The sequence below is a fragment of the Chanodichthys erythropterus genome, chromosome 5, assembly GCF_024489055.1.
Source record: "Chanodichthys erythropterus isolate Z2021 chromosome 5, ASM2448905v1, whole genome shotgun sequence".
Classification (NCBI taxonomy): Eukaryota; Metazoa; Chordata; class Actinopteri; order Cypriniformes; family Xenocyprididae; genus Chanodichthys; species Chanodichthys erythropterus.
Window position 1 is genome coordinate 2,505,712 of NC_090225.1, and position 27,313 is coordinate 2,533,024.

Below are 27,313 nucleotides of genomic sequence, written 5' to 3' on the forward strand. Positions count from 1 at the left end.
ATTAGTTTCTAGTATGTTAATTACGAATTGTTAATAGATTAATACTATTAGTATTAGATGTCAAACTTCAATAACATCGAGAATATTCCAATATACAAATAAGATTTCCTTCGATTATGTTTTCTTTCTTGCATCCTCCCGTTGCATCTATAGGGTGAAGCTGAGTCGCGAGGAAAGAGATGCATAGATAAAAAAAGAAGTCTTCTGTACAAACATACCGCGCTATCTTTAAAGAATGATAATGTGACCAAATGCGAAAAACAGTTTCCATTGCAGTTTTGCGAAATATTCCTTTTTCGAATTGCCTGAAAAACCACCTCATGCGAGCGTAAAAACTTTTTTGCGATATTTGGGAGTTTCTGCGAAATTGAAGTGTTTCCATTCAGCGGAATTTCAATTCGCAATTACGATTTGCGCAATTTGCGTTGGTGTCAATAAAAGCTTTTATTGGACTAACAAGGAAGTTTCCAGTTCTGAAACTTACAGGATTTTCTTATAGTACGATGACCGCTTATATATCAAAATTATATAAAGAAAACGATCAAAGAAAGAACGCTCCCTTTACAATCTCTGGAGCTGTCAATCAAACAGCATGAGTTTATCAGTGACTCTCGCCAAAACTCACATTTAATTCAACAAATCTCTTATTTACATGGCATTTGCACTGTTAGTTATGATGAAAGCATGTGTTAGTGTGCAGAAATTGACGAGATCGCTGCTTTCATGAGCTCAACAACATGTCTGTGATCGACTACATGTTCATCACTGCAACCTTTCATGCCACAATCTAAACTAAATAAAATGCAACACTTTTCATGATTAGTTTACCTTGAGAGCTGCAATATTAAAAACGTGCCAAAACTTTTCGAGAGAGTAATTCTTAGCTATTTCATATGCAAAGATGTCAGCCAATCACAGCAGTGGGCGTTTACGCTGAAGTCTCACAGCAGACACGCCCCTTAAAACAGCATTCAAATATAATCAGGGTAGGAAAAAATGCCTTTTATTTCTAAATTAAGACCATTTTTGATGTGAAAGGATAGTAACATTATAAGTGCACCCCTGGAAACATTATAAAACAATAAAACAATGCAGCGTTGCTCTCGTAAAATCACCTTTTCTATGACTCTCTCTGATGCTTGTGTTGCGATTTTAGAGACCACCTGTGGTAAATATATGTGCTGCTCTACATGTGTGTGTGAACAGCTCCTCACTAATGAGGGATCCTGCTGTTGCGGTTTTTATGGTCCGGAGGGCAGGAACTCTTAATATTCCGACATAGGCTCGAATCGGCAGGAATGTAAACAAAAGCCCTCAGAGGCCGGATCGGCCTGTTAATGAGGCCGTAAAGGAATGCGGAAGAATGACACCGCTAGCATAAGGCAATGGCCGCTACACCCACATGAACACATTTACAGTAAGCATACGCTATCTAACATACACATCTACAGTACGAGAGCCAGCTGCTGAAGAGATCCAGCACGTTCACCCCTGTGAGTCAGAGCTGTGGTATCAGTCTATAAACACCAGACATCCCCAGTTTTGTACGAAGAAGTCTGATCTGAAGAATAGTATGAGGCTTTTCTGATGGTCAAAAGAACCTCGTTTTTGCTTTAACTGAAAAATACCTTACCAAATAAATGAATGCATGAAATATTGATTTGAGCTTTAGTATAAAATTCATTACAGAAATATTTGAAAACAGAACACCTTGTGTTCTGTGAAATTTAAGTGAAATTCTTGGAATTTTGAATTTGCTAATTATTGTTTATATATTCACCTTAATATATTGTTTTAAAAAATGTGCATTTTTAATCATTTAAAAATTATTAAACAAGTGAAATTTATGGAATTTATTTTTTTTATGTATTCACCCAAATAATTAATATCTTGTTTAAAAAAAAACAATTGTATTTACTTAGAAAGTATTAAACCCATTATGGAAAATCTATGAAATTTGTTGATTTAGTTTTTTATATTCACCCCAACAAAAAAAATTGATATCTTGTTTTAAATATGTGTATTTTTAATAATTTAATTTTTTTGGGGAAATTGCTGATTTAGTTTTTATATATTGACCCAAATAATTCATATCTTGTTTTGTATTTATATTAATTTAGAAAGTGTTAAACTCATTGTGTAAAATTTATGGAATATGTTGATTAAGTTTTTTATATTAACCCCCAAAAAATAATATCTCATTTTGAAAAAGTGTATTTTTAATCATTTAAAATGATTAAACTCATTAAATTTCTAGAATTAGTTTGGCTAATTTAGTTTTTTATATTCACCCAACTTATTAATATATTGTTTTAAAAATGTGTATTTTTAACTCATTAAGTGAAATTTATGGATTTTTTTGATTTGGTTATTTTTTTATATTCAGCCAACTAATAAATATATTGTTTTTAATCATTTAGAAAGTATTAAACTCATTACTCATTAGTATTTCTTTTTAATATTTATTAATCTTTTTTTTTTTTTTTTTTTTTTTTTTTAAATTTAACTTGACTTACAGTATTTATAAAGTGACAAATGAATAAAAAAAATAAGATATTGCTCAATTTTTTAGGTCAAAATATTTTTTCATATTCACCTAAATTAAAATCCAAAACAAACAAATAGTTAAAATATGTATTTAATCATTTAAAAGTAACTGTTTATATTTTAAGGTAGTAACTGTTGACATTTTTTTTTCAATTTCAGGGTTAAATATTATTTATTATTTTTTAATCACTCAAATAAAAATTAAATAAATAAATAAAGTGTATTTTTAATCATTTAAATATAAAGTAATTAAATTAAATTTATGTGAGATATTTCTATTTAAATTGTAATTATTTATACATTTTGGTAGTATTTGTACCGACTTAATTTGATTGAATTTGCTGATTTTTTTTTATTATATTCACCTTATTATCTTGTTTTAAAAATGTGCATTTTTAAACCGTTAAAAGTTATTAAAATCATGAAGTGAATTTGTTGATGAAGCTGAAACATTCAGCCGTTCACACACACGCACACACACACACACACACACACACACACACATGTTTGTTTTTGTGAATTGTGGGGACTTTCCATAGACTTCAATGCATTTTACACTGAACAAACTGTACATTCTATCCCCCTACCCTGCCCCTACCCCTAAACCTAACCCTCACAGGAAACTGTGCAAACTTTTACTTTTTCACAAAAACTCATTCTATATGATTTATAAACCCATTTACATTGTGGGGACCGCTGGCTGGTCCCCACGATGTAGGTGAACTCAGGTTTATATTACATCATGGGGACATTTGGTCCCCACAATGTAATATAAACAAAAGCACACACACACACACACACACACACACACACACACACACTCTATCTGCTGAACTCGTCTTCAGATCCTTTTGTTTTCAGGAGTGTGTATGGGAAGTGTGAGTGAAAGGCATGATGGGAGGATGGTCCATGTGTTTTTGTTTAGTCATGTGGTTTTGAAGTCTCGTAAGAACAGATTTCAGCAGAAGTGACCTAAAGCTGTGATAAATCATCTGTTTTTGTAGCGTGAGTATCCTGTTCTTCTGCAGCAGACCTCACACTTTCTCAGGCAGTGACAGACATGTTTACCCATCTCGAGCCCATCTCTCAAGCGCGCGCCGTGGCTCCCTCACGCACCGCACGTAGCAGGATCATTAAAATACTGCTTCCTCTGGCAGCGGGCCAAGCATCCGGGGTTCAGATCAGTTCATCTCACTCGTGGAGGTGGAGGTTTGGCAGCCTCGGACAGAGTCTTCCGTGAGGGTTAAAGCACGAAATGTTGTGACGCGCAGGAAACAATCGCCAGGCAGCTGCCCGGTCCGCCTTCAGACCTCCTGGAGTGAGAGAGAGAGAGAGAGAGAGAGAGAGCAGCGCTGACCAGGAAACTGCGCCCATCTGCAATATAGGCTATGATCAGGCTGTTGGACTGACTTAGATTTACTGAATTAAATATTGTATACAAATATACATATATATATTATATATATGCATGGGCAAAATGATTTTATCTATCTGTCTTTGTCTTTAAGTATTTATTAATCATTTAAAAAAGTGATTAAACTCAAATATAATTAATTTTATAAATGTTACTTGTACAGTATTAAGTGACTTAATTCATATATATATATATATATATATATATATATATATATATATATATAGTTATATATATATATATATATATATATATATATATATATATATATATAGTTATATATATATATATAACTTTTGTAGGTCAAAATATTTTCATATTCACCTTAATAATTAAAACTAACTAAAAAAAATGTTAAAACATGTATTTAATCATTTAAAAATCATTAAATGAATAACATTTAATTTGTAAAGTAACTATATTTTGTGGTAGTATTTGTTGACTTTCTTTTCTATTTTAGGGTTAAATATTTTTATTGAATTTTTTTTTTCACCCAAATTTGATGTATTTTTAGTAATTTAAAGAGCAATAAACTAATTAAATTAAATTTATGGGAAATATTTTTATTTAAATTAAGTATTTGTACGTTTGGTAGAATTTTTTTAAATTCTATTTTAGGGTTAAATATTTTTTATTTAATTTTTTTTTAAATTCACCCAAATAATTAAAAATTATATAAATACAACAGTGTATTTGTAATCATTTAAACATCAATAAACTAATTAAATTACATTTATGTGATATATTTTATTTAAATTGCTAAGTATTTGTACATTTTGGTAGTATTTGTACTGACTTAAATTTATTGAATTAAAATAATAATAATAATAATAAATATTTTTCATATTCACCCAAATATTTGAAAACTAAACATGAGTTTAAAATCATTTAAACTCATGAAGTAAATCTTATGGGCAATAAAATCGTAAATTGTGCACAGATAATTTCACTAAAATCTTAAAGTTGTAATAGAGAGATCAGCTGGTAATATATGTAAGCCAGTATGATAAAGAAGCATGTCTGTCCCTTGTGTCTTTACTCAAATCTGATGCCTTCATGTGATCTCAAAAAAAGTGTTAACTATTTAATTAATGTTCACTCAACCTTAAATCCTCCATAATGTAAACAAGAGCAAAATTGAAGGAAACAGATGCATGTTTTCATTCTCTGGCACAAGAGCGCGGACAGGACTGGGGTGTTTGTTGCTATAATGTGTGCAGAATGTGGAAGAACTCGCTTCATTTCTGATGTGAGACTTTGACAATGCTGATTTGGGCTGAAAACATCCCTCTCGACACATTCCCTTTGATAAGTCCCACATCATCACATCTGGCCACATCCGTCCACACGCCGCTGCTCTGATATGACAATAGGTGTGATATGAAGCTGTCCACCGAAACCTAAAACACTTTATGTGAAGTCCACATCATGGGTTTGTGTTATTAAGGCCTCATAATCATACTGGAACTGTTTTCATAAATGTTGCATTTGTGATTTCAACTACTGATGCTTGCATATCAAAATTAACAACAAAAAAAATGTCATTTTTGCTGTTTTGTTCACAGGCAATGGTGGCATGTTATCCGGGTAAAGGCACTGGATACGTGCGCCACGTGGACAACCCAAATGGCGATGGGAGATGCGTCACATGCATATATTACCTTAATAAGAATTGGGATGCCAAGGTACGTGAATCATCTGTATTATTATCCGTATATTACAAATAACTGAATAGTTGTTAATGAAGAATGTTTTAAGTAAAAGATTTGGGGCTTAAAACAACATAATGCAATACAATTATGATTTTAAAGAGTATTGTTTTATTTTGTAAACTATTCAAAGACACACACTATACTCAGATTTATATCTCAAACTAAACAAAAATTATGCAACTTAAATTAGGTACACAGGAGTAGTCAAAAGTGCTGGTTAACCTGATTATATCTTGCAATTCTGACTTTATATCTCTAATTCTGACTTCATATCTCGCAATTCTGACTTTATAACATGCATTTCTGACTTTATATCTCGCAATTCTGACTTTATAACATGCAATTCTGACTTTATATCTCGCAAGTCTGACTTTATATCTCGCAATTCTGACTTTATATCTCGCAATTCTGACTTTATATCTCGCAATTCTGACTTTATATCTCGCAATTCTGACTTTATAACTCGCAATTCTGACTTTATATCTCGCAATTCTGACTTTATAACATGCAATTCTGACTTTATATCTCGCAATTCTGACTTTATATCAGGCAATTCTGACTTTATAACATGCAATTCTGACTTTATATCTCGCAATTCTGACTTTATATCTCTAATTCTGACTTCATATCTCGCAATTCTGACTTTATATCAGGCAATTCTGACTTTATATCTCGCAATTCTGACTTTATATCTCTAATTCTGACTTTATATCTCGCAATTCTGACTTTATATCTCGCAATTCTGATTTTATATCTCGCAAGTCTGACTTTATATCTCACAATTCTGACTTTATATCTCGCAAGTCTGACTTTATATCTCGCAATTCTGACTTTATATCTCGCAAGTCTGACTTTATATCTCGCAATTCTGACTTTATATCATGCAATTCTGACTTTATATCTCGCAATTCTGACTTTATATCTTGCAATTCTGACTTTATAACATGCAATTCTGACTTTATATCTCGCAAGTCTGACTTTATAACTCGCAATTCTGACTTTATATCAAGCATTTGTGACTTTATATCAGGCAATTCTGACTTTATAACTCGGAATTGTGAGTTTATGTCTCGCAAAAAAAGTCAGAATTGTGAGAAAAAGTTGCAATTAACTTTTTTATTTTTTATTTCTTGGTGGAAACAAGCTTTCATAAATAAGCATAAACTATATCTCAAATATATTTCCTGTTTGATTGACAGATGCTTCGCCAAAGCAATGACACAAAACAACTTTAGTGATATTTTAGGTTCATTATAAAACTGTGGCGGGACAGATTCACCTCTAACGGGTCATCATAAAATAAAAAACAGATATTTGATATAGAGTGCAATAAAGCAGGACAGTTAATTAATTTAAAAAGGCTAGCATTCACCTGCATGTGCTTGAATTCTTCGACACAGACAGCGTTTTAATCTTTGGTTTGCATAAATTACATACAAAAGTGTAACCTTTACTAGTCGATTCATGTGAAATATCAACCCACCTCTGTGCGTACTTTATATACTCATCATACAATCTCTTCTCAGTGAACTGTAAAGCCGCAAGTCGCGCTACACCCCTACTTGCTGGAAAAAGTAGTTAGCTACTGGAAAAGCTACATGTTTTAAAAGCTACTGAAAAATGTGGTTAAGATAGTAGCATCGCTACTTGTTGTAAGCTACTCCCCAACACTGATTATTCAACAATATTATTGACTTGAATGCACTGACACTACTGGATGAGAACTGAACTGAGCTGGACAATGACATCACAGCTGAACTATAATCCATAATTGATGAACTTTACAGTTATTGAACCAAACTGAATCAATACTGAACTTAATTATAACTGTTTTTACTGTCTTTTTAGAGCTTCTTTACAGCCGAATTGAATTCTGTTTGCATCATTATTTTTCTGTTCATCACTGTAAAGCTGCTTTGAAATAATCTGTATTATATAAAGCACTATAGAAACTTGACATGACTCTTGCTGACGGTCACCGTGAATGGCGAGCGACTGCATACGTGCCTGTAGGCCTGCTTCATTTCGACCTAATCCCATTAACCTCAGAGATTGTAATCTCCAGAGAAAACCAGGAGGAGAGTTACTGAAACAGCTTACCAAGTCAAGGAAATGAGGCACAAAATTCATTAAAAGGGAAAACGATGGGTGCTCCTCGCACATGAATGCATAAGTTCAACATTTTTGTTGATCCTGGAACAACATTCAAATCAACCAATCAGATTTCAGGTACAAGTTTACAGATTATGTCAAGTTTAGGCTTAAAATCATGAATTGGTGCTTCTACATCAGTGTTATTCATCTATCATTTCCCTCTGATTTTTGGGATAACTTTTGGGTAGGGTTAGGTTTAGGGATAGGAATAGGGTTAAGATTAAATTTTCAGACTAGAATGTTGCTCCAGGATCAACAAAATATGTTGACCCAGGAACGCATCTAACTGCCACATGGATTGTGCAATTAATGCAAAATACCTTTTTTAAAGATTGCATAAATGTCCTATCACACGTTTTTGTATAACATGCTCGTTGTCTTGTTCATTGATTAGTTATAGTTAGTGATACTTTTTTCGGGATTTTTTGATGAATAGAACGTTAAAAAAATGAATTAGACAGAAATATTTTGTAACATTATAAATTACTGTCACTTTTGACCTTGCTAAAAATAAAAGTGGTTAAATTACGCTTTTCACTTGGATAAAAACAGGTAATTTAGATGTTACCACTTTTTTCAGTGTAGAAAATATAGCTGCTAGGGGTGTAATGATAGATCGTTATATCGCGATATAATAATGCGACGATAGGCCTATGTATCGTTCATGTAAAAATGATATGACTCGTATTATTAGTTAGTTTTATTCAAGACTTGCTGTATTTATAAAGTAAAATTCACACAAAACTTAAATTCTGTCATAATGTAGCTACTCACCTTCATGTCATTTCAAACCTAGATTTTCGTTCATCTTTCAAACACAAATGAACATATTTGAAGAAATCCGAGAGATTTCTGTCCCTTCATTTAAAGTCAATTCCCTTAAAACTTAAAAGATCTTTAAAAAAAATAAAAATAAAAGGTAATTAAGGCATCGTAAGAATAATAAATCAAGCAGTCTAATCCAAGCCTTCTGGAGACGATGCTTAATGATGATTTACAACGCACTTACTGTAGTAAACATGGACGTTCAAACGTACTTAAAGTTAATCGACACGCGAAAACGATATGAGACTGAGTAAATAAAGATAGAATTTTAATTTTTGGATGAACTACTAAAGTCTTTTTGAAGCGCTTTGCGATTTTAATCGTCGTTGATCATCTGAAGCGCATGCGCGCTGGAGCAGCGCTCCTCAAAGTGAAAGCGCGAATTCTTTACTCAACAAATTTTTAGTTGGTAATACGATGATTCAAAGCGTTTTAGATTGTTTATTCTTATCATGTAAGTGTAATCTCTCTTGTCTGTGTAAAAGAGATTGAAGGAATGCCCGCATTGAAGCATTAGAAAAAACGAAAGTTTACAGAGTTTCAGTACACAGACAGTACATTAAACTACTATATTTTAATGTTGAATATACTGTATAATAATGAAATGTTGCAATATTTCTGGGTCCAAATGTCTGATTTTACCAGTAAAAAAGGCTTACACGTAGGTATAATTCTGTATTTTCAGGTTCAGAATCATGAATATGATTTATGAAGTTCTCTCTTAGGTTTCAGCTATCCTAATTCATTTCATGTTCAAATTTTTTTTTTTTTTTTTTTTTTTTGATCAGTTACACCTAATTGTTAATTTACATAAAGTTCAATTAAATCTTGAAATATTGTAAATTCGTTATTAAGTTGTATGTAAAGTTATTGAATATTGTTAATGTTTTGGAAATAAATCTGTTATTTGAAATTCCATTTTTATTTTGTTCAAAATATTGTGAACCCAGAGCGATACGTATCGAATCGTGAGCTGAGTGTATCATTACCCCCTGCATTTCACAGCATTTTAAAGTGTATTTCCCGGATGATTTTGCACTTTTGTGCTTGAATGCAAATGCATACGTGAGTATTCACTATGTACCTGAATAAAGCGTGTGCTCAGCTCCCTGGAGAGAGAGAGAGAGAGAGAGAGAGCAGCGTGTAGTGCGTGTGAATGGTTCGTTCTCGCACCCTCAGCAGTCTGCTTCCCTGCACTCAGCGTATGTCCCTTTATTCAGCATGTGGCCTTTTCCTCTCATCCCTATTCAGGAAGGCCGCGCTCCGCTGCGGTTTCCTATCCTAACCTCCTCCAGACCTGGCCTCTCATTGTTTGTGCTGCTCTGTTATTTTCGCTAATGGAATTTATCATTATCACTAAAAAAGTTCCAGTCACGCACCGCTGAGTCGACTGTATTGTAAGTAGTCACGTTAGAATGGTATCACGTGAGGTTATTAAGATTGATAACGGCATCAGAGACAATTCACATTTATAAAAGGGGCGATATATTGTTTTAGAGGGAACACTTTACAATAAGGTCTCACTCAACTCATTAACTAACATGAACTAACAATGAGAAATGTATTCATGCAGCATCTATTAACCTTTGTTAATGATGGTTAATAAAAATGTTGATGTTCGTTCATGCTAGTTCTCAGTGCATTTAATGTTAACGGAAAAAATGTTATTATCGTTAACTATTCAAAACATTTCTATAATATAAATAAAGCTGAAATAAAATAAAAATATTAGTTGAATGGGACAGAGACTCGCACCTGTAAGTAAATTCACTTTTCAATCCCAAAACAATTGCTGCGTCCCAATTCGCCTACTTATACTACGTCCTAAAAGTATGTACTGTTTTTGTAAAGAAAAAGTACATACTTTTGAGTGTGTAGTAGAAGAGTATGCAAGTTTTGGGACATACTACCTCGTCATAACTGCGTCTTTAACGGACGTTCTGTTGCTTAGTTACTCAGCCTGTAACTGTTTAAACTACCCTGTCAATCATCTTGTCACAGTTAAAATCCTCCACATTGAATTACATTTATTTTCCTACCGTTTCGGAGAGAAATGTAGTCGCACGTTGATCTGCCACTCATGGGTCTTTCATGCAGAGAACTCTCCTCATCTTTGCATAATGATGCATTTAAAAGTTAATGACCAAACACATCGTTATAAAAGTTCACAATGCTGTTGCAGATGAAATATAATGTGGATAACATTTAATAAATATCTTTTTGTCAGGTTAGACACTGCTATCATTCAAGCCCCTTTATCTTAACCGTTGTACCTCGCACGTCCGTCATGTTTGTAGTTTTTAAACACTTTTTATTCGTATTTGTAGTTTTAATCGAATCCTCGTCCACAGCGCAATGTGTTATGGGCAATATTAGCCGTTAGAAGTGTGCACGGATCTGTACTTCGAATTCTAACCGGAAAAAGTACACCATCCGGGTATCTTTGGAATACTCATTTCAACATACTACGATTTGGGACATACTAATTCTTTTTTCGAATACTATTTAGGACGCATAGTATGCGAATTGGGACGCAGCAATACTCTTGTTTTCTGTGAGATTTCAAATGAGAAAAGACCGTTTAAACGCCAACTGTCAAAAATTTAAATCTAAAATCGAGGCCATTTAAACTACAACTGTCAAAAATTCAAATCTAAAAACATTGAGGCCATTTAAAGCAGAACTAAGTTTTTATTATTACATTTTTTAACCTTCATAAATAGTTTTCTAAGTCCTTACGATGGTTAATTGACTTGTAGTGGTGTGTTTGAGGCGAGCACTAATCCCCTCTGGTACTTCTACGCCAGAAAACAGCACTTGCAAGTTGAGCTGCATCGACCCGACACAATCGCGCCTCACGTTCACGTTCACACGAGAGTGACAAAATGCTTTACGGTAATTCAAAAACAATGTATATATTATGACTTTATAAGACAATTTCGAAAATTACCCACCTCCATCAAGATTCCTTGTACTGTATTTGCAAAACTACTGCGCTGGTGAGCGTTGTAGTCGTTGTAGTCCAGAGCTGCGCTTGGAGTATTTACGACAGTGTGATTCACTGAAAACCTGTAGGGGGAGCTTCGCAAATCTTACTGAGTTCCGCTTTAAACTCCAACTGTCAAAAATTTAAATCTAAACTCATTGAAGCCCTTTAAACACCAACTGACAAAAATTCAAATCTAAACATATTGAAGCCCTTTAAATGCCAACTGTCAAAAATTTAAATCTAAAAACACTGAAGCCCTTTAAACTCCAACTGACAAAAATTAAAATCTAAAAATATTGAAGCCATTTAAACTCCAACTGTCAAAAGTTTAAATCTAAACATATTGAAACCCTTTAAACTCATGTAATCTGCCAATTAGAACACCTTAGCAACCACCCAGAGCACCCTAGCAAATGCTTAGCAACCATCTAGAAAACCTAAGCAGTGAATAGCAACACTTTAGAAAACATCTAGAATACCCTAGTAACTACATAGCAACACCCTAGCAACTGCATAGTAACACCTTAGCAATCATCTATCTTTAAACTCATAAAACTAACTCAACCTTTCTGGTCAGGCTTTTTCGAGCCAAAATAAAGTTTTATCCAGTTTTCCTAAAATGCACGATCAAAACTCATAAAAATCAACTTAACGGAATGTTCAAATGAGCCAAGACAACTGTCTTAAACTCCAACTGTCAAAATTTCAAATCTAAACACACTGAAACCTTTTAAACTCATGTAATCTGCCAATTAGAACACCCTAGCAACCACCCAGAGCACCCTAGCAAATGCCTAGCAACCATCCAGAATATCCTAGCAACTGCATAGTAACACCCTAGCAAACTATTTTCAAACTCATAAAGCTAACTCAAACTTTCTGGTCAGGCTTTTTCAAGCCAAAATAAAGTTTTGTCTAGTCAAGATTGTATTTTGTATAACCGATTCATCTTTTTTGTGTCATCAGGAACATGGAGGCATACTGCGGATATTTCCAGAGGGTAAAGCTCAGTTTGCGGACATCGAACCCAAATTTGACCGCTTGCTTTTATTCTGGTCTGACAGACGAAACCCTCACGAGGTCCAGCCTGCGCACGCTACAAGGTCCTCATCTCTACACACACACACACACACACACACACACACACACACACACACACACACACACACACCATGCTTTATCTTCTTTTCTTTTATAACTCATAATCTTTGTCTTCTGTGTTTATAGATATGCCATTACCGTGTGGTATTTCGATGCTGATGAGCGGGCCAGAGCTAAAGAAAAGTACCTAACAGGTAATCTCAGCCAAAAATACAAAAACTGTCATTATTCGCTCATCCTGAAGTCGTTCCAAACCTGTGTGCTGTTATTTAGGAGGATGTTTGAGCAGCATTTCTTTTAAATATAACAACAGTTCAGAGTGACCATGTCTGTTGAGCTCCAAAAAAGACCATATAATTTTTGTAAAAGTAGTCTCTGTACAGCCAGTGTGCTTTATTACAAGTCTTCTAAAGTCATATGATAGATTTGATTTAACTCATTATTCACACAATATCGTCATTCAAATCTTGTTCTCTATCCTGGATATGAGAATTACATCAAAACTGTTGAGGCGCATCACAGTAGTGACTTAAAAGTGATGTCCGGCCTAGGATAACTGACATCTTCAACCTTTATTCAAATATTATTAACCCCCTGGTGCTCTTTGGTCATTTTTGACTGAATAATTCTACGTTTTGGATTTTTAGAATTTTTTTACTTAATCGGAATGGTACGAAACTTGGTAAAGGTTTTGGCACTTACTATGTGAACACACACACACACACACACACACACACACACACACACACACACACACACACACACACACACACACACACACACACACACACAAAAACCCTCATTCAAAAAAGTTAAATGGTCCCAGAAAAAAAAGTCACACTTGTTCATGGTCAATATTGACTGCATTGGAAATTAATGGGAGACGAATTTCATCTAGTGGAAAGGTTTGGTACTACGCCCAAACAAAATCTTACTGAAAGCTAATTTTTTGAGATATCAACCTCAAATTTGGAACACAACATGACATGCAGGAAAAAAAATTAAATTCCTGCACATGATTTACTAATTTTTTCCCTCGATTTACTAAGTCATGTGCATGATTTGTGATTTCAGTTTTCTTAATTTACTAAGTCATGAACACAATTTTCTATTTCATTCCCTCGATTTGCTAAATCATGCACAATTTACTGATTTGCTCCCTTATTTTACGAAGTCATGCACGATTTGTGATTTCGTTCCCTCAATTTACTAAGTCGTGCACACAATTTTCTCTTTCATTCCCTCGATTTGCTAAATCATGCGCACGATTTAGCCTATTTTTTTCCTGAATATCATGCGAGGGCTCTGTATAAAATAAAACCTGTAGCTGTTGTTTGCCCTTTTTGGGGGGCTTTTTTCAGATAAATACCTACAAATTTCCCTCTCCACACAACACTTTTGGCCACTACTGTATGTTATTTGAGAGCTTTGAGGATAGAAGATTATCAGTAAATAAAGACTTAAATATGCTCACAGAAAGTGTCATGTGATTATTTGGTTTGAAGTTAGAGGTCTTATTTGGGCTGAAGTTAGTTGAAATCTGTTTTGTCAAACTCTGAGAGCAATTGTAAAGAGTAAATTCTTTCCATCTGGTTTTGTTTTTGGAAAGGTGCTGGTGAAAAAGGAGTAAAGGTGGAGCTAAACAAGCCGTCTGAACCAAGTTAATCAAAGTATCATTAATCTGTACCTTTCCTGGTTACCAGCTGCGTGGAGAAAAAAAAGAAGAGGCAGTTGGAAAAAGCAGCGGGTGTCCATGACGAAGCAAGATAAGGAGCAGAAGACTGAATTAATAGAGATTTAAAACTCTGCAGAATTCAGTCATTTTAGTTATAAAAAGGTACAGTACTCTGTATTACTTATACATTAATGCTTCTCATGTGACTGGACTCACAGTGCTTCTGAGGAATGTTTAAAATGTTAAAAGGAGAAATGTATTATTTTGCTTTTGGTTCTGGGATGAGCTTCTGCATTTCGACCTGATCTTTATGAATCAAGTTGCACATCTATGCATGTTCTCTCTCAACGCTGCGCCAGTACTGATCAGTTGTCTGTTCATACTGAAATGCACCCAATGCCAGTGAGGTCGTGGACTTTTGGCATGTTTATTCAGGACTGAGAGCTAGCAGATGCATCATGGGAATGTCATCTGCAATCCTACAGATTAACTTTGTTACATGCACTAAGTCAGTGCACGTCCAGTATTGTCTGTCATGACCTGCATGTCATTATTGTCTAAATTCATCAAAATAAAGCCTGTTTGCATTTTAGGCTTTGTTGCATTTGTGTTTTCAAACAAGGTGTAATTTAGCTTATTTTTCCTGCTGTCAGTTAACTCGTGTGCTTGAAATAAACACTTAAATATTTGATATTTCATCATAAGCGAAAACCATCTGCTGCTGTGCAATAAAAACAAGTCTTTACAAATCAGAAAACAAAACTGTAGCTCAACAGTGGGCACGTGAGCATCAGAAATGGACCACGGAGCAATGGAAGAAGGTGGCCTGGTCTGATGAATCAGGGTCAGGGCTGTTTTGGCAGCAACACATTATTAGGAAGGTGGTCATAATGTTATGCCGGATTAGTGTATATGCCTCATCTCAGCTGGGGTCTTTAGTTAAATGAAGAACAACAGCTGGAAATGGCTAAACTGTGCCACCTTGTGGCAAATACAGTATGTACATTCATAAATCATGTGAGGAAAAACTACAGCCATGGTAAAACTCATTGTAAGAGATATCTGGGGCTTAATTAGTATTTTTAGTTAGGAATTTAGTAATAGAATTTTTAGATTCTTAAACATTGAACAAATGCAGTCTTATCTATTCAGGTAAAAACACTACAGAATTGAATAAAGTAATCAAATGTAAAATAAATTATTCCATCACAAGTGGATATCTGTGCAATTTTCTTTTTTACAATTCAGGTTAATGAGATCTGCCAGGGACAAAAATGCTATTTATCTATGATAATTTGTTTATTTTCAGATATAGAGACTTTAGTGATAAAATAGAAATAACCAGAATCTGTGAAAATGGAATGTATTAATTTGTCAGTTGTTTTACAGTACAAAAAATGGAATATGGTTTTCATGCATAAATTAAAAATAAAGCACATCAGTACATAAACTATTTAGCTTAAGTTAAACAATAGATCATAGTTAAATAAAACTACAAAAAGAAGATTTCAATGTTCAGTCAGAGAAGTGCCATATTAGATTTTTGACAGGAATATAAATGATCGGGTTGGAAATACAGTGCATTCAATAGATTTATTTTATCAAAAGTAATACATTACTTTGCTTTTTGTTACTTTTTCTCATCTGGTCTGGGCTTGCTTGTTTGTTTTAATAATAACAACAACAAAGTTCTATTTTTGCCAAATGTAAAAGACCTTTCACACCAAAAGTGAAATTAATAAGCCTCAAGCTAAAGGAAATGCAAATTTCAGCTCAAACAAACCTTTCACCTGATTCGCAGAAGAATAGGACACAGAAGAAGAAAGTTCAACACTTACTTCAGCAATAAAAAAATAAATACAAATGTGATTTGAATTGGATCATCAAAGATCAGCAGCAAACACATTGGTTAATAAAGTGAGATTAAATACATAAAGTACGCTTTATTTGTGTTATTTAACATTTAATTATTGCAGGTTTGTATTCTGAGTTTGCATTACACTGTTTTTATTCATTTTGAGTAATTCTGAATCTGTTTTTGTGCAAATGAGATGAGTAAACGCATGTTCACATTTAGTCTAGGACTAATACACAGCGAATACAACACCTCTGCAATTACTGCCGATTTCTCTCAACATGGCGACAGGAGAGCTGTCAGTCAATAAATGGGAAAACAAAGTAACTTGTTACTTATTTGAAAAAGTAACTGTTGTAAATTTAAAAGTAATGCATTACTTTACTAGTTACTCGAAAAAAGTAATCCGATTATGTAACTCGGATTACTTTTTTCATAAAACATTTTGGTAATCATCATAAATTAGGTATCATTCAAAAGCTTACGAACTCAAGATTCAGCCTGTGAAAACCGTTTTGAAATCGGATGTTGCGTTACCATGGAAACATTACTTTTATTTCTTTTAGTAAGTTCCTCCCCTAGTGGGTGGTGTCAGGTTTCATATTATAATATTTATTTTAGCTACTTTATGGTCAAAATCTTTTCTAATCTTGACAAAACACCTATTGACAGAAAGGTCTGAATCTCACGGTTCCATATTTGCCAACTGTTTTGTGATAGAAGTGACATTTGGACAGAAATGTATCAATTTGTAACAAGAGAATGCATAAAAAAATTTTCAATAGAATGTCGGTGACATCCAGTGGCTATTTATGGTACAGCGCCTAAAAAAAATCTCATAGGAACTTAAATTTTTGTGATATCAACTTCAAAAACAAAGTAACTTGTGTTACTTATTTGAAAAAGTAACTTTGTTGTACATTTAAAATGTGTTACTTTACTAATTACTCGAAAAAAGTAATCAGATTATATAACTCGGATTACTTGTCATGCAACACTCCATAAAAACTCCATAAAATAGCTTTGAAAGCTGTGAGTTGTGAAAATGACATGATCTACAACCTTTTTATACTGTAAGATGATCTGTGTTAAATCCAATATGGCCTATAAATGTTCTATGAAAGACTGAATTGTGGTATAAAAGTCACATTTGCTGCAATAATTATCAGTTCTTTTATACTATACAATGAGCTCATATTTTGGCAATATTTCACCGAATCTCTTATGTGACTCAATTTCACTGTATTTGTGTGTTAACCTAATAAAATCCCAGGATTGAGAGGTTGAGTGAATGTAGTGTGGACTCTGTGAATGAGACTCATTGTGTCAGAGACGCAGTAGAAGGACAAAATCCCTGCGCTGTGATCCACATACACTCCTATTCTAGAGCTGGACACTCCATCTCTATGATTTTGTTCCTGAATTAGCATCTGGAGGGAGAGCAGAATAATTTCCAGGACTGATCAGTACATCCGAATCTACACTCGTCACCGTGTCCCTTCTGACTGATGCTCCTGCAAGATACTGATACACCAACACCTTCACTACGACCCCAGTCAACCCCCCAGTAACTAAATGTTGTTGAATAAAGTCATTATTTTGTTTTTTTAGGCGCACAAAAAGTATTCTCGTCGCTTTATAATATTAAGGTTGAACCACTGTAGTCACATGATTGTTTTAAATACGTCTTTAGTAGCTTTCTGGGCATTGAAAGTGTTAATTATCTTGCTGTTGAGCAGCTAAAGCTCCATTAGATGTTGTTACCTGGAGGAAAGTGATGTTATTGTCTGTGTGCGAAAGCTTCTCCAGCTCAGCTTCTCCTGTCCTCAGATCAGCGATCTCCTGCTTCAGTCCCTCCAGGAGTTGTTCCAGTCGACTCACTGAAGCTCTTTCGTGATCTCTGGTCATCCGCGTCAGCTCAGATCGGCTTCTCTCAATAGAGCGAATGAGCTCAGTGAAGATCCTCTCACTGTCCTCCACTGCTGCCTTTGCAGATCGCTGTTAGGACACACACTGATCAATCACAAAGCACTGGAAGAAAGTCTCAAACTGAGTCCCAAACTGTCAGCAGCTGCTCGTCATCTCCAAACTCATCTTGTGAGCCTCTCTCAGCTCCTGAAGCTATCGCTTTCTCTGCTGGATGTTCTGCTGGAATCTTCTCTGCATCTCCCCTGAATTGCCCTGTCAGATAAACAAAATGGCAGAAACTTAAAACCAAATAATGAATATGAATTCAGCGTTGATGCATTTACACATAAGGCTCATATGAGATTAAGTTTTTCCTTTGCGTTTTTCGCTTACAGGCGACAACGTTGTCAAAACAATCCCTGTTCACACGGATCTGTGAAAACAATTAAAAACGGTGTATTATTCATGCCAGTCCAGTAGTTGGCGATGTCACTTGGTAAAGAAACACTATGCTCCTACGTTTACACAAATTCGTATTTTATTAGTTTACATGGAGACGATAACTATAGAGTTTGCATTTTCAGGCACCCAAAACGCTGTTGTCGTGTAAATGAATGGCCAAAACACATAAAAAGTTTATGTTTTTAGTTGAAAACATTGTTGTGAAACAGCCCCCAAATTACGTGGTCATGCATGATATTTAGCCCCTAGAATGCAAATTTTACCATGCAGGGGAACCCCACCAAAAACGTGGATTTTACCCACCGAAACGCGATTGGGCTGGTTTTGAACTGGTTTTGAGTAGCAATTGAATCATTAGTCATAATCAGTGGTAGAAATGGCTGAGATTCAATCGGGGGGACTCTAGTTGGGGACATATTTTATATTTCTAAAAAAATAGATACAGAAAACCCCACTATATTTGATTTGCAAATCATTTGACATGTATAAAAGTTGGAAATCCTATACATTTTGAACTGGCTCCATGCAAACGGGGCTAAAGGCGCCTTTGATTTTATTTTCCTCTAAACCACTAGATGGCGCAAAAACTTGCCGCAGCACTTTCCTAAATATCCACTTTTCAAAATGCACGTGCAAATATGTCTGATCTTTGACGCGATGCAAAGTTGATTCTGAGGTAGTTTGATCTAATATTTGATGTTTTTTAAAATGTTGTTGATTTAAGTAGCAAATGACAATCGATTACATTAAAGTTTTTATTTTCAGATAAAGATCTTCTTACTGATTTTCAGTTTTAATTCAAGCAACAGTTTTTCAATGAAAAGCGCACATGCCGTTGATAATGAATAGCTGGCTAACTTTTTCATTTGTTGACATGACATGGTTAGATTCAGATGGCAAATATCAGATATCAAACTTGGTATCCATCTTAGAGATAATACCCATATTCATAATGAAACTACCATATTTAAAAATATTACATTTATCATAAAATTAAAAAATATTGTTACTACTGTAAATCTATATTAAATATTATGGGATCTCCTTCAATGCTTTCATAATTTTACTTTTTAACGTAATTTGGTCTCTGTATTTTTAAAATATATTTATATTAACATAGGCCTATTTTAATACAGTATATTTACTGAACAAAAAATATTTTTTTTATTTATCAAAATAAACAGAAAATAGTACAAACTTTGCTTAAGTGATTATTTTGAACAAGTATTAACCTAGTCATTATTAAAAACATAATATTTTAGCTAAAGTATTTGTATGGATACTGTGTGCCTTTTACCCCATGCTGCCCCCCCTCACCACCTCATACATTTATAACTTTATGATTTTTTTTTTCACACAAAATCTGTTGCTCCATCAATGTCCAATACAAACATATATATTTTTCCTGCAATCATGTACTTTGAGAGTAGTGAAAAGCGCATTTTTTCTTAAGGTGTGACTTTAGCCCCATTGTAATATGCACATGACATGCAAGAAAAAAATTAAACTTGACCGCTTTCACGGGATGGTCACTGGATCCTTCAGGAGCTCCAAACACAGACGAACTGGTCCTGATACACTGAAATACTGGAATCTGCCATTTCAAGCATGTAGTATGAGAACAGTTTAGTTTCTATTTCTCTCTGCTGGAAGCTTTATATCTGCAGGGTGTGACTTATTCCGTTTTATGGTGTGATTTGCTGTCAGTGTTTATAGTAACATTATCTAATTATCTCTAACAGTATCATATGAAGCTGAGTATGAAAAAATAGTATAATAAATAGATCTCTCTGACACTGGTGTTGGCCAAGTCATTTTAATATTTTAACAAGCCAGATATTTGTCCCAAGTCTATATGACTAATTCAACAAGATAATAATATACAATTATTCTGCTTCAAACTATAATTTTTATTGTTGAGTACATTGAACCTTTTTACCAGCTAGTGCAAACACGAGCACTGCTGTTATTTTCATAATCACCAGCAGGCGGCGCTGCTGAACTGCAGATGTTCAATCTGAAACTGTTCAAATAACCTCTTTCCTCCATTATAAAGCCTTGTGAGACGGGACTTTGTATTAGAGATGAGAATGAGATGCACAGAAACTAATATAAAAAACATGAATATTTTCATTGAAATTCATACAAATATACAGAAAATATCATATGGTTCTACGGTCTGCCATAGACAGACATTTATTAATGTTGAATAATAAGTAATCCAATAGACCAATTTGGAGCAGACGTCACAGTTACGTCACCTGCATGAATTTGATGTAAACAGTAAGTCTACATAATATTCACATAGGGGATATGGCAATTACAGCATGAAATAATATTTAAAGCTGCTGTCCTTAAGACTCTTAGTCGCCGGAAAACTATTTTTACCGGGGGACCCCCTGAAACGATATCGGGCTAGTTTTAAGTAGCAATTGTTGTGAAAACCTGGCAACCCTGGTCTTTAGATACAGTTCAGTAGATTCTGCGCATCAAGGTCCCGCCCACACTCGTGCAGAATCGGTAATACTGCAGAATAACATTGCGTCGGTGTAAAATAAACCATTCTGGAAATGTAGAAATAAAGTTAAAGCTCCAATCTCCTCCTGAAGATCCAGAAAAAAGTCTGTTGGTGCTTCAGTGACTACTTTACTCAGAGAAGCTGTCAATCATGACCTCAAAACCCGTGTTTTTATAGCATCAAATAATTAACTAAAAACAAACACATTAAACAAACACTTTAATTAACATCAGCGTGATAAAAACTTACTAAAATGACAGAAACCACGTGTAATTTCACTGTTTAGTTTGTCTCGCATGAACACGTACACGGAGAGGGCCAACAGTATGTTCCTGCACAACCGGAGGCTGCAGTTTCAGGACCGCAGATCTAGGACCGCAGTTCTAGGACCCTAGTTTTTCGTGACAGCGCCACCTACCGTACTGGATGATATAGCGATGGCTGCAGTTTCAGAGAGGTTAATTACTAAGTGTGCTTTGAGTCACAATTTTAAATTTAAACATGAATTTACACAAAATATAAATGAAAATTGTATATCAATTTTAAAACAATTGTAAAAAAATGGAGAACTTTAAGTCTTAGTCTCTTGAATTATACAGTATATTGATTAACCTCCTTAAAGTGAATTAGCTCATTATCAAGTAAGTTAAAGTTGGAATCAGCGTATGCAGTCACTAAATTACAGCCGATATTTTAAAGGTTGTTGAGAGGCAAGACAAGACACAAGAATGATTCAAGAATGTTTGTTTGTTTGTTTGTTTATTTATATGTATGTCATTTTTGTGACAACAGCACCAAAGCGAACCCCTTTTCCATCAGTTGCTGCATGGATAGAATGGCTGTAGGCTTCAACTCTAGAGAAAGATAGAGCGAGAGACAGAGACAGAGAGAGAGAGAGACAGAGAGAGATAAATAAGAAACATTTGTTTAACATATTCAACTGGAATATATATTATATATATTTTATACTTAAATATGGTAAAACAATGAATATTAAGCCACTGTTCACACTTATACATTAAGCTGCAGGTAAATCTTACAAACCTTACATCAACCATGCTCTTGTCATCTGATAAGTTTAATTAATGTGCTGGCTAGATTCACTTATAATACTTCGTCATTAAAACTCAACAAGGATTTATGAAATCATGGCCATGAATTAACATCGTAGTAATTAATAAAACTAGCTCACAAATTCTTAATTTGGTGGGAATTAATTATTAATTAATAGTTAGCAGTTCTCAATGTGTAAACTTCGCACCGTTTAAACGTTATCAAATAAAACTTAATTAAATATCGGTGCTTACCGTTTGATTGCTGTCCACATTGTTCATCTTTAATTAGTGTTGATCCAGTACGGTAGGTGGCGCTGTCACGAAAAACTAGGGTCCTAGAACCGCGGTCCTAGAAATGTGGTCCTGAAACTGCAGCCTCCGGTTGTGCAGGAATACCCTTCTCGAGAGGGCAGGGTTTATGACCTATACTGCATCCAGCCACCTGGGGGGCGATCAAGACGTTTTGAAGAAAGCCGCCTTAAATGAACGACAAACGTCATCAATCATTAGCGTTCTCATTCTATACCACATTTTGTTCTCATTAAAGTCTATATTATATATATATATATATATATATATATATATATATATATATATATATATATATATATATATATATGTTCGCTATGTAAATGTATAATTACAACTTTTTAACTCTCAATTCTGACGTTTTTTCTCGGAATTGCGAGATACGAAATGAAATTTGCTATAAAATCGCATAATAAAAGCTATGATGTATATGTATGTAGGCTATGTGGGACTCAACGGCCGGTGGAAAATAAATCGGGATAGGACTCGGCCTTGGGAACAAATCATGTTCATGGATGTGATTATTAACGTTACTGTAGTGTGCGAGTGTTGTGGAGCTGAACGAGGAGTTGGAGCGATTGATCAACACACGCCTCACGAGCAGCGGGACTTTTATTATGACACAGTCGCCGGCGCCGCTACTGCTTTTCCGCTCATGAGTAAGAGGTAACGCAGCTCTGTTTATCATATACATTTGAGAGTGTTGAAAATGATGTTATAACGTTACTCTGAGATAGATCCATTTTACAATATTATATTAAATACTGGATGATTGTGTTGATAAATGACATGCAATTCATTTTAAAACGTATTGTATGATGGAGAAAATGCTGTTTATTGTTATTAAAAATAAAGCTGCATCTGATTATGCTATAGCTACTAAGAGTGTTTTTCTCTGAGGCATGGTAAAGCATGAGACTCGCAAAAAAAATCAAGATTTAAACAAAAAGACTAAATGTGTTGAGCTATATAACAATAATTCGTTTTCTGTCTATAAATATATTAAAACAGTTGTTCCCTTGTCTATTAAAACATGTAAATATTAAAGCGTCTTTGGTGTTTCCATGGTTACAAAATAAAAGCGGAAACCGAGGGTAACGCAGGTATGACGCAATCGACAGGCGACTCCTCACACGTCCCGGAGCCTTGGTTAAAATTACAATTTTCTCACGATTTACAAATAGTTGCAAACATTTGGGATATTGTAAGTACTCAAGTGAACAAAATATATAACGCTGGCCTAGTGGTTTTTGAATATCTTACTGCGAAAATATTACATATTGAAACTTTAAATCACAATAATATTATTTTTTGATTGCGTAATTGACAGACAATTCTCTATATTTGCTTGTATGTGAGGTTTTAGCCAACAAACGCTGTGATTTGGGTGTCTGTTTAAGAGAAGCAGTGATCACATCCAAATTTATGTATCTATTACTCAATTTTGATTACATAACAGTCGTAGAAACCCTCTGTCTCTGAGCCTGTTATGTTCTCCCTTTACAAGCTCCTGCACATACACAAGTCAAATATCTGTCACTGCAGGGTAATACTGTGGCATGTGGAATTGTAATTTGCCTAGAATCATCTCTCGAGTCACAGGTTTGATTTATTCTCTTCAGAACTGTTACAAAACAGCAAAGATGAAAACCCCACAGATGATTTTAAAAATGTTTTTCGAATTGCACTGCATCACTCTATTTGTGTTCAACAAGAAAAGGCAGAGATGTCCATTAACAGAGCAATGATGCATTCACATTACACTTGCATTTAATGCATTGTATTATTATTATAGCAACGTCTATTAGCAAAAGCACTTAATGCCAAATAGAAAGTAAAAGCAGACTAATACCTTACTGCTTTTTTAATATTGCCAGCAGAATAAAAAATCATTGCAAACACATAGTTAATATTTAATATAGATTCAAAGTGCTTATTTGACAGAATTGTCAGTATTCATATTTGCTTTGAAGCATCACAAACCCGTGTGTGAAGTTTGAGTGTATAAGAGAATCACTGATCACATCCAGCAGCTTCAGACGGCACTATTGATTTTCATTGTTCACAGTCAGAGAGCTGCCCATTATGTCTGAAAGCTCAAGAAGAAAATCAATGTCAAAGTGAGTTGTGCTGTGCTTCAGTTTCACGGGAGGGTTAACAACATTACTGTAACACAAAAGAACTGACCCATAAAAGGTAAAGAAAATGCAAAAAATATCCTTTAATTCAATGCACTATAGTTTTAGTGAAATATGAGGTCAAATCCAGAGGTCTTCTATAGAAGAAGTGCACAGACAAAACAATCAGCGGTGTTCATTTTCTTCTGCATTAAGATACATACCATTTTCTTTATGCAAAACATATCTAATTTCAGGAAAAGATTAATGCTGGGTTGCACAGTCAGCTTTTTATTTTAGAGAGGCATTGATAATTGCCAGAATTGGACACAAGGGGGCAATGTTGATCTAGCGATTAAAATCAATATCAGAGCTGGGAAAGAGTGATGATCACATCAAGTAACTCCTCTTTCAGTTTCAGTTAGACTAGCAATATTTTCAAAGATATCATTTAGATTTCTGACCAACTCAAGAAACCCTGAATTTAAGATGGGTTTTAAAATTAATACAGATATCTTATGCTACAAATGTCCTATACATCAAGACACACACAAAAACACAGTTGATCCCACAGTTTTCTTCTGTGCAGCATAACACTAAATTGCATTTTAACCTCCTTTATGTCTTCACGGCAGTGTTGTGTTTATCAAAAGCTGTTAGCGATTCGTTGGGCTGTGGTCAATTATTCTTTACATGGTCAGAATCCGGTGATCTGCAGTCATAATTTCCTCTGATGGCTTTAGAAGAGGTGATACTGGTTGCAAATCAGTATGATTGTACTCTGTTTAAGCGATCTGCCGTGTGAAAAAGAACTAGGCTAATGGAAATAATGTACTTTAAAAGAATAGGCCTATACTTAAGTGCAAACTTGATGTAATGTTTTCAGACACTTTACTGCATGTTAGTTGCAATTAAAAGAAACTGTATTATAGTTTACATTTAAATGCAATTAGTTGAACTGAAGAGTGTTTTGACCGACTTATGCTGTAATAAATTGTATGCTCTCGGAATTATCGTAAATATGAGAAATTGCGAGCCCGATCTCGTGAAATTGCGTATCAATAGCACTATTTTCTGTTTCTATTTGGCATGCTATTTATACGCGGCAATTGCCGTTGGCGTGCATATGAAATGCACGTGTTTAACGTGCATATAATGCATGCATATGATAGCCTACGCAATTTTTGGCGTGCATATAATACGCCCCTATACCCACACCACTAATCCTACCCATTAAGCAATTAAAGCAAATAGCACGCCAAATACAAACAAACTCGTGCTATATACGCAGTTCTAGAAGATCGTGTTGGAAATTGCACATGAATGCCCTTCCATTTTGAAACTTGAATGCAATGAGCTCATAATCACGACTTCAGAAGTGGGAATTATCAAATTTCCGATAACACTTGAAGGCAGCATTAAAGGTGCAGTAAGCGATTTAGAAACGCTGTTGAAAGTGGATCGGACAGAGCACCAAAACACATCAGCAGAAAGGCGCGTGTCCACTCATGAGGGGGGAGGTGCCTGTGCTGCATAACGTATTCGTGAATTTGGGGGCGGGGCTATCATTTTGGGAGGGGCGTGTATGTTTTGGTGATTTCAAATATCAACAGCGTTTTTCAGAAATCACTTGCTGCACATTTAAGTGCATCTTAACATACAATTTCATACTTATGTTGTCTTTGAAATATGGTTAAAATGTACCTTTATGGCATTTCTATTAAAACCTATATTTAAATATATTAGTAAATATATATTTGTAATGATGAAGTTGCAATTTAGTACATTTAATATATATTGTAATACTGAATAGGTTAGTAGGTTAGTCAACACGTCAAAATAAAAGTACTTCTGTAAAACACAACAAAAGATTATTAAAACAATGATTTACTATGTACTTTAAAATACAATTTTTAATTTGACATTATTACCAAGTGCACTTTCTAAAAGTGTACTTAAGTGTGTTAATAAACACTTAAGTGGCCTTTTAGTTAATGAATATTATATTATATGTAAGGACAGCGTTTTAAATATTTACTTTTGAGATTTGAAGTGCACATTCAATACGATTAAGTGCACTTATTTCTCACAGGAGTCTGTATAATGGTGTTTTGTAACAGAGCTTTGGCCCATTTGAGCCCACAGTGACAAATGTGAAGAACAACCGTGTGTGCAAATATTTAGCAGATTCCTCAAATCTCAGTGTTTTAGGCACACTGGGTTCCTCTACAGACCACCCTCAGTTTCTTGAACCGCTCTGAGGTAACAGACGGATCCTAAAAACACAAGCAGCACATTCACTGGGACTGCCGTGTTAGTGAGAACTTCTGCTCACTGGGTCAGTGGCTTCCATCAGTCCTCACTGAGCGTTCATGGGAAATGTGCTTAATGTGTTAATAAGTACTTTTCCAAAAATACCCTCCTGGCTGACAGAACCAATGATTCATGCATATTAAACTGCCACTGGCAGGTTGCAGGTCTGTTCTGATGCCTCATAAAAATGATACTACTAAATGCAAATAAGGCAGGCAGTTTAACCACATAAGGTTGTGTCTTTGATTTAAAAGACATATGAATATTTTATTGCATGTTTGATCATCTAAATTGATTAGAGTGAAATATTTCAGTGTTTGTATTTACATTTTTATATGCATTACATCAGAAACTTTTGC

The 27,313-nt window shown here is 34.5% G+C and overlaps 1 protein-coding gene across 2 annotated transcripts in view; it reads left to right on the forward strand.

The window, feature by feature from the left end:
• Nucleotides 1-14,995, forward strand: part of egln1a (egl-9 family hypoxia-inducible factor 1a) — a 29,448-nt gene extending 14,453 nt beyond the window's left edge. Inside the window, exons 2-5 of one of the 2 annotated variants that reach the window (XM_067385644.1) lie at nucleotides 5,527-5,646; nucleotides 12,608-12,744; nucleotides 12,869-12,936; nucleotides 14,352-14,995. In XM_067385644.1, coding sequence (XP_067241745.1) covers nucleotides 5,527-5,646; nucleotides 12,608-12,744; nucleotides 12,869-12,936; nucleotides 14,352-14,407 — 381 coding nt within the window. In that variant the 3' untranslated portion in view covers nucleotides 14,408-14,995. The remainder of the gene's footprint in view (nucleotides 1-5,526; nucleotides 5,647-12,607; nucleotides 12,745-12,868; nucleotides 12,937-14,351) is intronic. The other variant, XM_067385643.1, reaches the window with a different exon arrangement.
• Nucleotides 14,996-27,313: the final 12,318 nt, after the last annotated feature.